We start from the raw sequence: 15,933 nt of genomic DNA, 5'->3' as shown, positions 1-15,933 counted from the left end.
GCCTGCCACGTGCCTGCGTCGTGTTGCTCGGCTCTCTGGGTCCAGCCTCCTCCAGGACTCTTGAGTGTCGATCACGAGGACTACCCTGCTCCTCGGAACTAGACCTGGGAGGTGTGACACCCTCGGCACGGGGCCAGTAGAGCTGCGTTTAGGCACTCCCTCGGACGTATTGCCGGTACTAGTGGGTGGCCAATCTGACATAATGTTGGTACAAGGGCAGAGCCCCTCGGGTGAAGACCCGGTCAAGAACCTTCCGGTCCCTCAACACTGGATGATCCGAGGATCCCTCGGCCTGTAGCTGGAGCAGCCTTGGTGCACATGTTGGTACGAGAACCTGAGCTGTCCCTCCCGCGTGGGCAAGTCCTTGAGAAGGAGTCTGCCTTGCGGGGTGCGATGGAAAATGGAGGCCCTACCTTGGGCCTGGATCGATGTTTAACAAAGTCCTTGAGGTCCTCTGGAGGCGACCTCTGGAAGAGCTCCCTCCACCCGACTAGTCTGTTCGTCAGATATCTCGATGACAGGGCGTTGCACGCTGTAAAAGCTTGCCAACCGTGGTCTGGACCAAGGTAATGTAGGCAGAGGGCGTGGGGGTCTGAACTTGGGAAGAGCCCATCGCAGGATGGACACCTGCTGAACCCTGTGGAAGACGACATGCGCCGGGGAGGAGCATGACGCCTGAGGACCGAGAGTACCTGTGTGATAAGACAACAAAAAAAAGACAGTAGTATCCGCACATGGAATTACATAGCTAAAGCCAAACCCAGGAGCGCTAGTGAATTCTGCCCATTCCCTTCGACGCAGAAAAGAGGACTGAAGTGTGGTGCCAGAGGGCGGAGTCAGGGCAACGCATGCTCCCAGGGCCACACTCCCATGCGCCTCTAAATTTAAAGGGGAAGAAGGTTTTTTCTGGTGAAAAAGGTTGTCTCCCATCCATATGGAAGGAACGCCCTTGCAGTATGAGGAAAGGGGATGTGATGTAAGAGTATTAGACTTGCCGCTTCTTTTAAGAGTATATAATGACAGTTTATAGATCAGAGTTGTTTTTTTCTCTGCATTACTCTAAAGACGCGACAGAACTCAGACACAACATGAATTGAGTCCTGACTGATATTAAAAAGAAAAACCAACACATCTAGAAGAAAATGTATATTGTCGGTCCAGGGGGTGTGTGAGTCTCCAGGAGTCGCACAGCTCAAGTCTTTCTGTGTTTTTCAAACTGCGAGCAGCTTTCGAAATTGGCCTCGGGGCAGATGTGGTGCGGACCAGCACTTGATCCAGTAAGCAGTTCATTCCCCCCCAGATGATAGGGACAGATTGTCATGAGTCGATATTAGCGATATTTTCATAGAATTTGAGAGTCTATATTGGGGGTCATACGTATTAACTAAAAGAACCTCTGCCCCTTCCAACACCCCATAAACAATAACATACTGCCCCCTCCATCAATCTGAGCCCTTTCGACGTAACCTCAAGTGTTTCATGGATCAGGATCGAAACTCCTCTTTATTGAGAGGAGTAGCATGTGTAAAATCGTTTTTTTTCCCAGGACCCTGCCAGGTTTTTATTAGTCGTCCAAGGCATGTGTTTCTTACAGGAATAATATATTGGTTTTGTGCCTAGTTGCATGAGCAATGATTTGCCTGGATTTAGCATAGCTACCTAGACCTCTGACATTCCAACTTAAGATATTAAGTGCTATTTACATCGATGAGCAAGATGGTTAGGTGCCGTGTATACATATATCTGAGGATCAAACCCTGCTCCTGTCTAACAACTGCCTCGTGCCTTGCATGCCAAGACCAACTTTATAACTTTTTGTTTTTCGTCCCAAATACCCCCCTGCCCCATCCCGATCAAGGCAATGTCAACACCCACCCAAGTACCCCAATCTTAGAACTTCTAGCAACCCCCCCCTCCACCACCACAAACCTTCCTGAAGACACCAGGAATCGCACCACACTTTCCCAGGGGTCCAGAACACTCGCCACCCCCCAACTTAAACAAAATACTATTGAAGGATATGGCTTTTTGTTACATTGGCACAAGGATTTAACCTTTCATCCAGAGCCTAGCAGCAATTATTCCTCCGTATTTCTTTCCTCTACGAGCAAAGGGAAAAAGAGCCTTCACCATCAGTAGATTTGCTCACTATGGAGCCCAAGGAGGTCACAGTTCCCTTTCTCAGTCAGCACTTAGGAAGTGTTTATCAAGGAAGGACATTACTTCAGCAGGGTCAGAGAAAAAGTGTGTTTTATTGTCAAAGACCACCCGTAGCCTTGACGGGTATAACATTGCGTACTGCATCTCCCAGTCCCGTATGTCCTTTTGCCGCCGCAAAGTAGGTCCTGGCCTTCTGCACTGCAGGGGTGAAGTCGGGGTATATTGAGATCTTGGAGATCTCCGATTTTCCTGGCTTTCCGGAGTATGATGTCTCTGTCACAGTTTAACACAATCTATCACATGCCTTGGACTCTGGCCAGGTTTAGGAATCTGGGCTGGTATTCAGTGTGTTCTTTCCACCAGGAATTGCTGGGACAGGCAGGGAGGGTTCTTTAAGCACATCTTGTAGCAGAGTTTCCACAAATATTTCCATAGTCTGGGGCTTCACTGACTCCAGGATACCTACTATGTGAATATTATTACTTTGATATCTCGCCTCGAGGTCCTCATTCTTAGCCTTCACCCCAGCAACCTCCTGTTGTAGGGATCTAAGTAGTGCAGACCGCTGCACTGGTGCCCTCAAGCTGCCCGATACGTTGCTCAGCTTCCATCATCCTACCGCTCTCTTTGTCAATTCTTTGCTGCATGCAGTCAACTTTATATACCAGGCGGTCTAGTTTCCCATTCACAGAGTCAAATCCTGACTGCATTTTCTCAAGGATGATCGCCATATGAACATTAGCCTGAATCGCATCTGGATAGAAATGCAAATGATAAAATGCACCACATGTATATCACTTTGTGGCCTGCTTTGCTGCTCCCCATACTGTTGCTATATTCCGTATCCCCCTCCTGTCACTGTAAGCCCACCCCCATGTCTCCATGTGTCTGTCTGTCGCCCTGTTCCCTGCCATTATATCACATCACTAAGCTTACTCTTTACTATACACCATAATTCAACTAGAACACAACTATACCAGATTCATTTGGCCTAGCTGTTCACATACGAATACGACCCCACGAACACCTCATCATCCTAATAAAACACAGCTAGCTGAGCACATTCCGGCCTAGTTGCTCACATATGCATCCTTCAGACCTAACTCAGCCAGAGCCCAGTCTGGGTGTCCACCCACCAGACTGCACACATCCAACTGATATCTTCAGCACCACACCTAACGCTAGGATGCAGCTACCATCCGGCAATTACATCAGCTGCACATATATCTGGTGCCCCCAAGCACCCTACGACACCATCTCGCTCTACTGACCAGAACAACAGTTCCTGATGGCGTTCAACCTAGCAGCGCTTTGAGGTCATACCAATGATGTATAGAGCACTATATAAATGCCAAGTAACATAACATCTGTCCTTTCACCATTTGATGGGTACCTTGCAGGGGCATTACTACCCACTGCACTACAGGTTCAGGGGGTGAACCCAAGCCGCATAATGTGTCTGGATAGGGGACAGAGACAGATAACCAGGATTGCCTCCGGTGAGCGGGCCCCGGGAGCGGTGCACATATGGGGTGGGGGGATAGCAGCCAGTATCAGGTGGGGGCAGTGGGAGCACATACCTCTTACAGTGACACTCCCTCCCAGGGACAGAGCAAGGCAAGCTGCGTGGGGAATGCAGTAAGTGTGTTTTTCGCCCTACTCCAGGATGGTCAGTGGCAGCATTTCTCCTTGCTGAGAGCAGTGTATCAGCTCTCCCTCCAGGCTCAGCACACAATGGTCGATGGCAGCGTTTCTAGCAGCTGGGGGGTAGTGCGTCTGGCTTTCCCTCCGAGCACAACCACCAAGATGGCCACCTATAACACCAAATCAAGTTTTCCCTCTGGGACGTCAGCACGCCCTCGGTAGCACAACTAGCATTCAGCATCACTCCAAGGGGGTGGGGGGAGGAGCCGATACTGGTGCAGATTGTATCCCCTTCATGGGACGCGACTCGCGCACACCCCCCGTGTAACCAAGCGCTGGCGCAGGTCCTGCTGTTCACCAGTCGCCGCAGGGCCACAATGAAGGCTGTGCTGTCACTCCGCCGACACGTCCACAAATGCTGTCAAACTTGGTCTTGGTATGTGCCTAGGGCTAATAGGCTAGCAGCATAGCTCTGGTCATGGTATTTTGGAATTTCAGGGCAGTTGCAGGCCTCCTACGTCCCGGCCCTCCAGGAGCTCTAAGGACAGACAGACATCCATCCATACATCTTGGTGCAGTGCCCCCTGGTGTCCTCCCCTCCAGTTCTTAAAAACATCCTGACAACATGTGCAGGCAGCTTTGCAGGGTCCATCATAAAACAGTCCCTCACGTTAGGTATCTTCCAAAAGGCCATCAAAACTTCTTGCATCAAATCTATTCTGCAACAAACCCTTCACGACCCCACCCGTCCCTCCAACTACCACTCCCACTTCATTGCCAAACTCTTGGACTGCACTGCATACAAACTGCTCTGCCTCTTCACAGAAACACAACCTTCTTGACCCAGCTCAAACAGGTTTCAGACCCCTTCGAGGAACTGAGTCTTCTCGTGTGTCGGTTTGGGATGACCTAAAAACAGCAGACTCTCGGAAGGATGCGCAGCTCTCATCCTTCGAGCAATCTGCCGCCTTCTACAACATTGACCACACCAAACTCACAAACAGGCAATACTCTTTAGGAATGAAAGACTTTCTCCAACATGGATCTCCTCCTTCCACTGTTTACAAATTATGCTCCTCCCAGTCTTCCACTCTTCTTCAATATCTACCCATAGCCCACTCCCTCCACTCATTCGATCCCATAACCTTTTCTGCTACAACTATGCGGACAACACCCAGATCCATCCTCAAGATCACCAAGTCGCCGGCCTCACCCCGCCATGACCTCTCCTCTGGTCTTTCTGAAATCGACCAGCGGTTGACAGTCAACCACCTCCTTCTCAACCCTGGCAAAAACGGAAATCCTAATATGGAGCAAATATTCTCTCCTCCCCAACCTATTCCCTGGCCAGACTCCCTAGGTCTCGCAGCTGCAACATCCACTTTTGTAAAAAAAAAAAAAAACACAAACTCAGATGCACGCTGGACTCTAATCTATCGCTCTCCCACCACATCAACTGTGTCCAGAACCTGCCTCTTCCAACTACGCACCCTCAGGCAAATCTTCCCGTACCTCACCTACCCACACCCAATTTCTGCTATCCTTGCCATCATCCTCTCTTGCATAGACTATGCATACTCCCTTTACTTCGGCGCTCTAGCATACCAGCTCAGGAAACTCCAAAGAATGCAAAAGTGCTGCCTGTCTCCTCCTTGTCCTCTCACCAAGCAAGAGAACATATTGGCCCCGCACTCAGGTGCTACACTGGTTCCCTATCGGCCGACAGACTACCTTTTTAAAGCCATGTGCATCACTCACTCTGCCCTTCATAACAATGGACTCAAATTCCTCAAGGGTAAACTCACATGCTTGCAACCCACCAGAAACCTAAGACCTGGTTCTGCTCTTCTCCTGGCTATCCCCCATTACAACTCCACCAGATTGGGAGGATCCTTATTCTCCATCCAAGCCCCGCCATCTGGAGCTCCCTTCCACTCCACATCCACTGCATTGACAACCATCTCTCCTTCAGAAAGGCCCTCAAAACCTGGCTATTTCCCACTACAACCTGAAATCCTCTTCCCCACACCCATCTTCACAGTCACGTCGTAATTCACATGCATCAGTCTCTCTCACATCAAACGCCAAGAAGGGCCTACTGGCGGATGCTGGCCGTTGTTGTGGCAGCCCACCTTTACACTCAATCTGCACACCACTGTGTACATGAACACAACAGCCCAACTGGCCCCCTACTCTCAGACTGGTGCGCCCAGGCTTCCTGTATACAGCTGCTAACAGTTTGATGGCAGCTGTATTTTACCAAAGAAATGTATTAAGCTAGCTGCCCAGGGCACGAAATTAAGTACTGTGTACCAGTCCATCACACTTCACCTTGGCTACTCACCTTGAGAATCCATACTGGTAGCCTATCTGCAGTCAAAGTCATGGGGATTGCTGATAAAGCACTCAGAACATACTTGAAATAGGAATCATAAGCTCAAAGACAACCCGTCTATTATAATTAGAAGATGTATTAGGCCAGCATGTCCTGTTCCAATCTAGTGATAACGCTTTATAGATAACCTATGCACTACTTCAAAGACAATTGCACATTAAGAACTGTGAAAGCTACTACATGTACTGCTCTAGAAGAAATTGATTGGCCATCAAGCTTCCTCCTCAACACAAGCCTAATGGCCTGGTGTTTCGGCGTGGCTACAGCGCCATTGCGACCTCAGGCCAGGTGAGTGCCCTTGCCCCCCAGCCCCATAGGCATGTTTTTCTAACATCTTATGCCCACAGTGCCTTTAAAATCTGAACAGTGCGTGTGGGCCCCCTTTTCCCTACCCCTTCCCCATACTGCCTACTCCGCGACTCCCAGCCCTCCCATCGACCTGATTGGCCAGCCACACCCTCATAACTTACTCCCCGGGGAAGCCCTCTACCCGGCAGCCCCTGCGGCTAAGGGCCCCGAGGCAAAGGGCAGCTCTGAACTGTGTCTGCAGGTGTCAGCAGGGGAAGCCAGCTGTCAATCAGCAACGACAAGGACTAGTACGGTAGGAGTGGCCTGGGTAGAGAGTAGAGCAATTACTCTACCCTGGAAACCCAACCACTTAGCAAACTTACCTACACCTGTACAATACTGTGATTACATTCCTCTGCCTCCCTCTCTCCCACTTTGCAGGACTCTCAATTCTAGCTCTGCTTAGCCTTGTACTCAAATTGCATTGTTAGGTGTAGGCTTCTCTCCCACTATAGAGGACTCAAAACCTACTGTACTACAGTCTGAAACCTATGGCACTGTGAAGCCTAGGCACCCCTGCCCACCATGCAGGATTCTCAAATCTAGGTGTAGCCTCCTCCCTGGTTTACTATATGAGACCTACTGCATTTTGAGACCTGGGCTTGTTGCACACTATACAGGAACCTCAAATCTAGCTTTAGCCTCCAACTCTGCCTAATACATGTGGATACATGCTACAGTATGAAAAGCTAGGCCCATTGGTATAGGACACAATTCTAGACCTAGACATATTTTGCCCCAGCCGAGCAATCTTGCAGCCTACAGTATTTATATCTTCACACCACTAGTGTGGACACAGGCCGCAAGCACGGCCAAGCATCCATGCACGATAGAACACGGCTAAGGACATCTGGCCTAGTGCACACATAGCCGTCAAGAGAAACACCGGACGTACCTCACACTAGCATACAGCGACCACTGCCCGAAAGGAACCGGTATAGCTGGCTTCACAGACTCTCTCAACAATAGCAATCTATCTCTTACCCTCAACAGCACCCACCCACCCATCAGACCTCTCTTGGGCGGCTAAGTCGAGCTTTGCTAGCCACCCAAGTCCTAGAACGACAAACATGCACACATGCATCTCCTAAGCTAAACTCCCTAGAATTTCCAACCACATCTACTACGGTAACCAAGGGCGTTCAACAAAGGAAAAAGCACATTGAGGCCACACAAGTGGGGAAAGAGCGCTATGTAAATAACCAAATACAATACAAGGTTAGCACATGTATCCTACTTAGATCTGTGAAGGTTAGACGGATTGGAGGGTGGGAAGTGTGCTGTACTTAGATGGACCAGGGAATGGGCACTCTGGGCTGCACCTATAGTGTTAGGCCTCCTTGGTGCTCAAAGATTTATGATGGTAACCTATCCATCGCCCTTAAAAGATCTATAAGTCAGCAATGTTAACACATATGCAGGTATCCTTGATATTGAACTTTGATGTCTGATGGTAGCCTATTACGGAACTTATAAAATATAAAGTAAGACTATAAGGCTAGCCTGTCTATTGCATTTAGCGAATCCTATGATCCCTACACCTAAGGTAGCCTGTCTGTCCCGCCTAGAAGGCGCACTAAGATAGCCAGTCTATGTGTGGTTTGAAGACTGAGGGTAGCCCGTCTATAGTGCCTAGAAGAGCCTATGAGGGTAGCTTATCTTTTAACACAGACTATCTGACCAAACAGCAAGATCAAAATAAGCTCCATCTGAGCTTAAGGTACGTATAAACACACCGCTTTGGCGGACATATTCCGCAGGCATGGCTTTCCATCCACACCCTTTAGACGGCAGCTACGACTATGACAAATTCAGTCTAGCTGGACACCTTACACCAGACTTGCCTAAACACCTCTGCCATTAGAATACAGCAACAACCCATGTCAATATTTGGTCTAGCTTGTCACAAAACTAGTGTCCTGCACTAGCACACTGTCTTGACCTCTCTCAGCACCCATCCACACACCTGACTCCTTGGGTTGCTTACTGGTGCCTAGCCAGCCCACCCAATTCCTAATCTTGGCCAAATGCACATATGCATGCCAAGCCTTTTATGAGCATGTTCCCATACCTGGATTTCGGTCCCGGAGGGCGTTCTCACCACAAGCATGCTGAGGCCATATAAATGGGAAAAGGCCCTATATAAATGACTACTACTACATATGTGCATTGAGACAGACTCAATTACCCATCTTTGTGAACTCTAGAGTTGGGGAGGCCACCTTCGTAATTATAACCGATTTGATTACAGAACTTCTTTAGGTACTTTCACATGATTCACAAGGTCAGGGCCTATAAAAAGGTGGAGATTAGGCAGGAGGGCCAGGCTGTGGAGTTTGTACTGGTAGGGTAAACAAGTTGTTCACAATTGTCTTGCAAAACAAAGGTGTCTCTGACTTTGCTATCAAAATATTTTTGTGAGCCTCGTTTCTTCGACAATGGTGTGAACCTGTTGAGTCTTCAGCTCTTGTTTATTGAATATACTACACACATTACCATAAAACTAACATTGATCATCAAAATGTGTTTCGGGATGTTAGGTGATTGGTTTCACACAACCCTCCACTGCCCACTGCTGCATGTATATATAAACAGGGGGTTTAAGAATAATACGAAAGATGTCATGATAAAGAATCACAAATTCCATATACATTTATTTACAAAAAAGTGGGACCAAAAATGCTGTTCAAGACCCTTCCTCACAAGCAGAAAAAAACCAAAATAAAACAGTGATTGGTCTCTGCAGGTTTACACTTAAAATGTTGGTATAAATTGATTTTATAAACGTATATGTTCATATATTTTGTTTTCTTTGCACCCCAAAGATGAAAAACATGACAATCCACATTGTTTTGTTTTCCTTTTTTATTTTGTTTTCAATTTTTTCCTAAAAAAATACTTTAAAAATGAAAACTAAATTGGGAAGCAATGTTTTTTGTAATAGGTTCCCCAGGATTCGGGCCATACAGATATTCAATTGCTCATGATGAATAATGAACATCATGTGATGTAGAGCCCCTACCCCGGTTCAGTAACAATCCTCCCAAGCACTGGAATTTGAATGGTCACATTTTAGCAGAGCACAAGCAGTGAGGATATAAAAGTGAGGAGGATAACAAGTGTTTTTGGACAGCCATTTAGTACTATTTGAGAATCTGCTCCGGAACCAGAGTCAAGGCAAAAATGCTTAGATGAAACAGAAGTGACCTGCCGGTGGCATACTGCACGTTACTTCTTAAATTGCAGCCTTGCCTTTTGTAGAATGGACTATAAGACAACACCTAGTGGACAATTAGCCTTCTGATAACAGACAAGGTAACAGTTAGAACCCTGGAAACAAGAAAACAGTATTTTTGGCCTGATGCAAATTAAAAGCCTTTTTTTGCCATCCTGGGAATTTCATTGATTGTTCTACTGCTGCAGGCTTCTGAAGGAACTCTGGAAAATATATTGACATCTAAAGTACCGTTCAAAAGAAACTGTAGGGCCAATAAGTTTGAAGGTCAGCCCCACAAATAGTTAGGGAGGGCAAAGTATTTCCTAAAGCACATGGTGTTCTGCAATACTTGCAAAGTAAAATGAGAATTTGTTAAAGAGCAGTTGCAGAAGAATAAATAATGACTCTAAAAGGAAAGGCCAGAAACCCAAACCATACCGCCAGCAAATTCAGTAAAGAGTCACACACACAGCTAAGATTACAGATAGGAATAACTGACATTGCTTCAGCCCATTCACCTTATTTAAAAGAAAAGACCCAACATTGATCAAAGCTATTTAGAGGGTGACTGAGAAATACATCCCTCCTTGATAAGTGCATAGACCAGAAGAAAGGGATAGAACAGCAATGTGTGGAAGTCGGAAAAGGTCACTAAGCCGCTCAAGAGGGATTACAGTTTATTTACTTTGTACACATTTATTAAAACAATATACTACAAAGTGCACTGCTTCCAGCAAGAGGCAACCTGGGTAAAGAAATTCACACATGTACAAATGTTGCAGAAAAGCACAGCATTTAAACTGAATAGAAGGGTGCAACACAACTCAAAAGAGCTGGTCAGAAGCCATAAGATCAACAATTGTTCTGTGTTCAAGGACCTTCTGTTGAATATCAACAGACTAAGTCAAGTTTATGTTTTGATCAAAGATCGATGGGCTTAGGCATAGAGGTCCTCACGATCGGCAGAATATACTTCTCCTTCCTGTAGCAAGGCAAAGTTCAGGAAGTGTGACGGTCGATGAACTTCGTGGTAAAACTCCTTGGGGTTGGCCAAATGCAGCTCGTATTTCATGTTTGGATCGTGACGAACCCCTAGAGTGAGAAAAAGATAATCCATCATTGTGGCAGAGTCCTGTATTGCAGAACATTTGCATAGTCGCAACATACACCAGAAACTAGGCTTTCCCTTCTCCAATTGTGACTTCAATGGTTTAATCGTCCGACTGGTGGGTGAGCTTTTACATCCGAAGTATCAAGTGAATGCAGCCTTGGCTTCCTGACTCTTTCAGTATCTGTATCGCAGCCCTCCTCCATGCACCCACCCACCCCCGCAGTCTAGTTCTGCAAAGACTATTTCCTCAAAACTGACCCATTTCTAATGTGTGTAGGGCAGACATTTAAGACCTAAACATTCACATGAAAAAAAGCAGTTCAAGGTATTCCTGGAGATAAGACACTGCACCTTTTGATGCCAGGCAAGCTATTGCAACAGAGTTGGATAAAGCACTGTGGTGTGTGGATTCTGTTCCTTACAATACCAAAACAGTTTGGAAAGATGGAAAAGGAAATGCTGGTGTAGGGAAGGGCTCGATGCAAAAAATAAGGTTGTGTCTTGACTGCTACCACAGCTCTTAACAGCTGCACAGATTGCCAAAGAGGTTTACTGCAATTTAGCAGTCAGGGGAGTAGTCTTAAATTTCGAATGAAGAAACATGGGCCAAATGCAGAGCGTGATTGTTAGGATGGTATCGCTCTTCCTGGTGGTGGTTTTTTTTCTCTCAAAAGTTGCTATCTGGGACAGAATTTAGGAAAGCCCTCCTTAGGTGAGCAGGGTTACACTTCTTAGGTTTGGCCTGAACCAACCAAGGGCTTGGGAGAATGGCGAGCAGCCAGGTCTAAGGAGGCAGGAGGGCTGTTGTGCGGTACAAAGAACTCAAACCATACACTTAGTCCAAGAAAACACATACACTTAGAAGTCATATAAAATTAGCTATTTCTTATATACACACAAGGCACACTGTTGTAACTTTCAAGTTAAATACTATAACACAGTAAAACAATAGAACACTTGCAACAATCTTAGGTTAGTAAACCACTGTTGTAGTCACATTAGAATAGCATTTTCAATAACATCAAATCACTTAGTAAAACCATGTGAAACACATATGCAAACTTGCAGGATAGAGATCAATGGGTTGTCCACCATATTGGAACCCTATGGGAACCTGGAGGGTTGCGAGATAAGCTATCTGCAACCCCCAGGATCAAGCAAGCAGACTCCAGGGAAGCTGTACCAGGAGCAGGACAGTACCTTCAAGTGAAGCAGTTGCTGCAGGACAGTTCCAGCAGTGAGGTGACAGAAAACCCGGTTACGAGTTTCTCGGTCTTGCCGACAGAAGAAAGGGACTTTGGAGGATATGGCGACAGCTCTCGTGCCGACGGGTGCCCAGCAAAGGATCTTCGCGGTTCTGGCTTGGACGGTTGTCGTGTCGGTAGACTGTTCTCCTTTTCTCCGTCCTTGTCTATGGTGAGGGGACTTTAGATACCTGGCTCGAGTCACTGTCCAAGCGAAACCACGCTTCAGTAGATGCACAGCGATGCATCACAGGACCCTGGGTATTGGTGAATTGCAGGTCGTGGAGGTCGCAGCTCTTCCAGGGATGGAGCAAGTTGTAGTTCGTCTTGGGACTGGTTAGTGTTAGGCAGAGTTTGTATGCAGTACCCTCTGGGAACACTACACACAACTCTGACGACAGGTGTAAGCAAACCAACCTTTGGTATAAGTCTGTAATACACCGTTTTGGTAGCGGTGCTGAGGAGCCAGGCTCATCTCAAGAGGGGAATGTGAGCAGTAGTGATGTTACACAGAGGTCTACAATCACAATTCAAATAAATTCTTACACTCAAGGTTTCTTGGATAAATACTTAATAATGTATTTATCAGTCAGTTATAAAACATTCAATAGAAGGAGGCAATCATATTACACACAAATATACTTCAGTACTGTACACTAAGTTTGAGGCGAGTAAAAGGCAAAGGTTATCAGAACATAAAGACTACAATTATTCTTAAACAGTGCAAATATTTTGAGTTCACCAGAAGTGTCAATTCAATTCAATGGGCTAGGCCAAAGTCAATGGGCTAAAGTCTTGGATAGGATAAAGCGGTTCTGGCGAGTAAAAGGAAAGGTCTCTGCACAAGTTCTCAGAAGTAGTTTGTAAAAAGAAGAATCATATGTTGCGTCACAAGCTGATTAGGCCTGCGAGTTGCAAAAGTTTCAAGCACTTTCACCGCGAGAAGTTCTCTCAGTCTTGTTTCACAGTACCTTACAAAGAAGAAAAAGAGGCAGCTGATTACTTCTGTTCCTGGCATTTCCTGCAGATCTCACTCTTCCTGGGCCTGGGTCGTGGGGACAAGAGGGAGGACTGCACTTGAATGATCAACAGCTCGCAACTGGCAAACTTCAATTTCGGTGGCTGTGAGTAAAGCACACAAACTGGTGTCCCTCTCCCTGGTACTACTGTTTCCTGCAGCAACTCTTAGGAAATTCAACCAGCTCCGCGATGTGTGTCCACGTGGCTTCCTTGTTGATTGGTCCCACCAACTCAAAAGGGTTAAGTCATCCTTGCAGGGGCTTCTCTGTCGATGTGAACTTGGCGATTCGGACCTGCAGCAGTTCTTCACTGGGCTAACCAACGGTCCAGGAGTTGCAGCAGCCGTCCTCTTCAAGCTCTTCTTCGGTTTCTTCGTTCCAGTGGTCGACTGCCTTCCAAGCCAAGAGACTTGTCTTTTATTCAGTTCTCTCCCGTTCATTCCAGCCTAGCCGTCACTCACCCAGCAGGGTGGCTGTCATTGCCATTCAGCCAACCAATCACCACAGCGTGCATTTGGGTCTCCTAGGAGACTAAGCACAGGGAGTTTCGGGCACCTCCCTCACTTCCTACCCACCCCAGACACTCGGGCGCTAGAGGCGGTCTTCACTCCTGATGACACCAAACCTGGTTTGGCGCGCAGAGACAAACTCTAGAAGGACCTTTCCAAAAAAGAAATGGCGAAGAGAGACCGGGACCTGTTTTTTTTTAAACTTAAATTTTATTAATTTTGACATTGGATGTGAACATATAGGTGGGTATATATTATGCATTAACAGCTATATCAAGAAATTGTTCCAGTCCACCCTAACAATACTTAACAACATTGACATTCGTCGTTCCAATAAGAGGAAAGTGAAAGCCCTGCCCTCCACCGTCCCTCCCGGTTCTTGAGCCTCCTTTGTTAGTGGCATTGTTGCGCTGAATCGTAGTGGGCTGCGTGACGTTCATCTTTAATCGTCCCTGGGTCATGGATCTCCAGTATGGTCTGTGACAGGCATGGGTCGCTGGCAGTGAGTCGTTCGGCGTTCTGCCAATGTTGGTGTAGGTTGGGTGCTAATTTCTTTGCTGCGTTGAGTCATCCGTGGCTGGGCGTGTGATATATTGTTCAGTAAAGTCGCACCAGGCTTCATCTTGTCATGCAGTATTGCCGTTATTTTTTCCATTGTATAAATGTTTGTGGCGATCTGTATATAGTTATTTTTTATCAGGTAGGTGTGAGGATTTCCACTTTATAACGAGGGCTGCTCTCGCCGCGAGTAACAGGGGGGATACTAGACCTTTTACCCCTATCAGTTTGTCTTCTTCTTCTTCGAGGCCAAAAAGAATCAGGAGGGGTGACAATTGCCTCTCTATGCCATCCAGCTGTTTGATCCATCCCAGGACTTCTTGCCAATTGATGCGGACTTTGGGGCAGTTCCACCACATGTGCCAGTAGTCGGCATCCATACCACATTGTCGCCAGCATCTGGGGCTGGAGGTCTGGAACATTTTGGACAGCCTGTATGGGTCGTACTGCCATCTGTGGAGCAATTTTATAACGTGTAATTTGTACTGAGCTGCGATTGATATTTTGGATGGCGTATCACAGATTGTGCATCAGGCCTGCTGGTCAAACTCTCTGCCAAAGTCTCTTTCCCATCTTGCCTTGAGACGGAGGCTCGGCGCGTCGTCCTTAGTGATTAGAGCCCTGTACATTCACGCTATGAGGCCTTTGGAGGTGTTGGTCGTGTCTAGGATCGTCTTGAAGGGCGTTAGTTCTTTCTGTGTGGTGGCCTTCCATTCCCTTCTGGATAGTATGCCTTTCAGTCGCAAGTACAAGACGACTGGTATTGGGTGAATTCGGAGGGCTTCCTCTAGTTCCGTAATTGAGATGAATTTCCCTTTTCTCCACAGCTGACCGACTCTCTAGAGGCCGGCATCGAACCAAGTTTGGTATCTAGCGTGTTCTGGGATTTCTTCTCTGATCCCAGGGGACCAGAGATGGCTCAGGGGCGAAGGCCACGTGGTGACTTCCAACATCGCTTTCCCTTTCTTCCATATGTTCCACATTGTGCCTAATATTCGGTGGTTGCGCAATCTTCTCGTGAGTTTTGGTCTGGGGACCTATAGCCATTCTGCCAGAGTTACGGTGGCTAGAATGTGGTTGTCCAGTTGGACCCATTGGAGGTACTTCCTATCTCGCAAGTGTGGGATCAGAATTCTGAGTTGTGTGGCTTGATAATAGCGTTCTATGTAGGTAAGCCCACTCCCCCTAGTTCTTTGGTAATATTAAAACATCATAGGGGATTCTGGGTTTCTTTCCATTCCAAAGAAATTCTAGTAGGGCCTTTTTAACTTGTCTGAAGAAATGTTCAGGGATTGTGATGGGCAAGACCTGAAAGGGGTATAGGAACCGTGGAAGGGTCACCATTTTGATTGCATTTAGGCGTCCATCCAGGAGATTGTCAGTGGTTTCCATTTCGTGAGATCAGCCTTGAGGGCTTCGAGAAGCAGAGGGAAATTTGCTTCGTAGAGGTTGTTGAGGTGCTGCGTTAAATTGATCCCCAAGTATCTCAGTGTTGGGTCTCCAATGATCAGCCGGAGGTGCTCGAGGGCGATTTGGTTTTCTGGAGATGGATCATGGAGTGGAAAAAGAATGGATTTGGTTTTGTTAATTTTGAAGCCCGAGAGTCTGCCGTATTCCTCTGTCAGATGGATCGCTCGTGGGATGGAAGACATTGGGTTTGACACATGGAGCAGAATGTCATCTGCATACAAGGCTAGCTTATATTCTTTGCCATTCACCTGAATCCCT

At 47.0% G+C, this 15,933-nt stretch overlaps 1 protein-coding gene across 1 annotated transcript in view; it reads right to left on the bottom strand.

Annotated features, from left to right (window-relative positions):
• Positions 1-9,394: 9,394 nt before the first annotated feature.
• PRPF8 (pre-mRNA processing factor 8) overlaps positions 9,395-15,933 on the bottom strand; it is a 497,675-nt gene continuing 491,136 nt past the window's right edge. Inside the window, exon 43 of the mRNA XM_069615406.1 lies at positions 9,395-10,856. Coding sequence (XP_069471507.1) covers positions 10,702-10,856 — 155 coding nt within the window. The 3' untranslated portion in view covers positions 9,395-10,701. The remainder of the gene's footprint in view (positions 10,857-15,933) is intronic.

Source organism: Ambystoma mexicanum, chromosome 9, assembly GCF_040938575.1.
Source record: "Ambystoma mexicanum isolate Mex_15411 chromosome 9, UKY_AmexF1_1, whole genome shotgun sequence".
Taxonomy (NCBI): Eukaryota; Metazoa; Chordata; class Amphibia; order Caudata; family Ambystomatidae; genus Ambystoma; species Ambystoma mexicanum.
The sequence above is the reverse complement of the archived record's forward strand: the minus strand, read 5'-3'. Positions and strand labels throughout refer to the sequence as shown.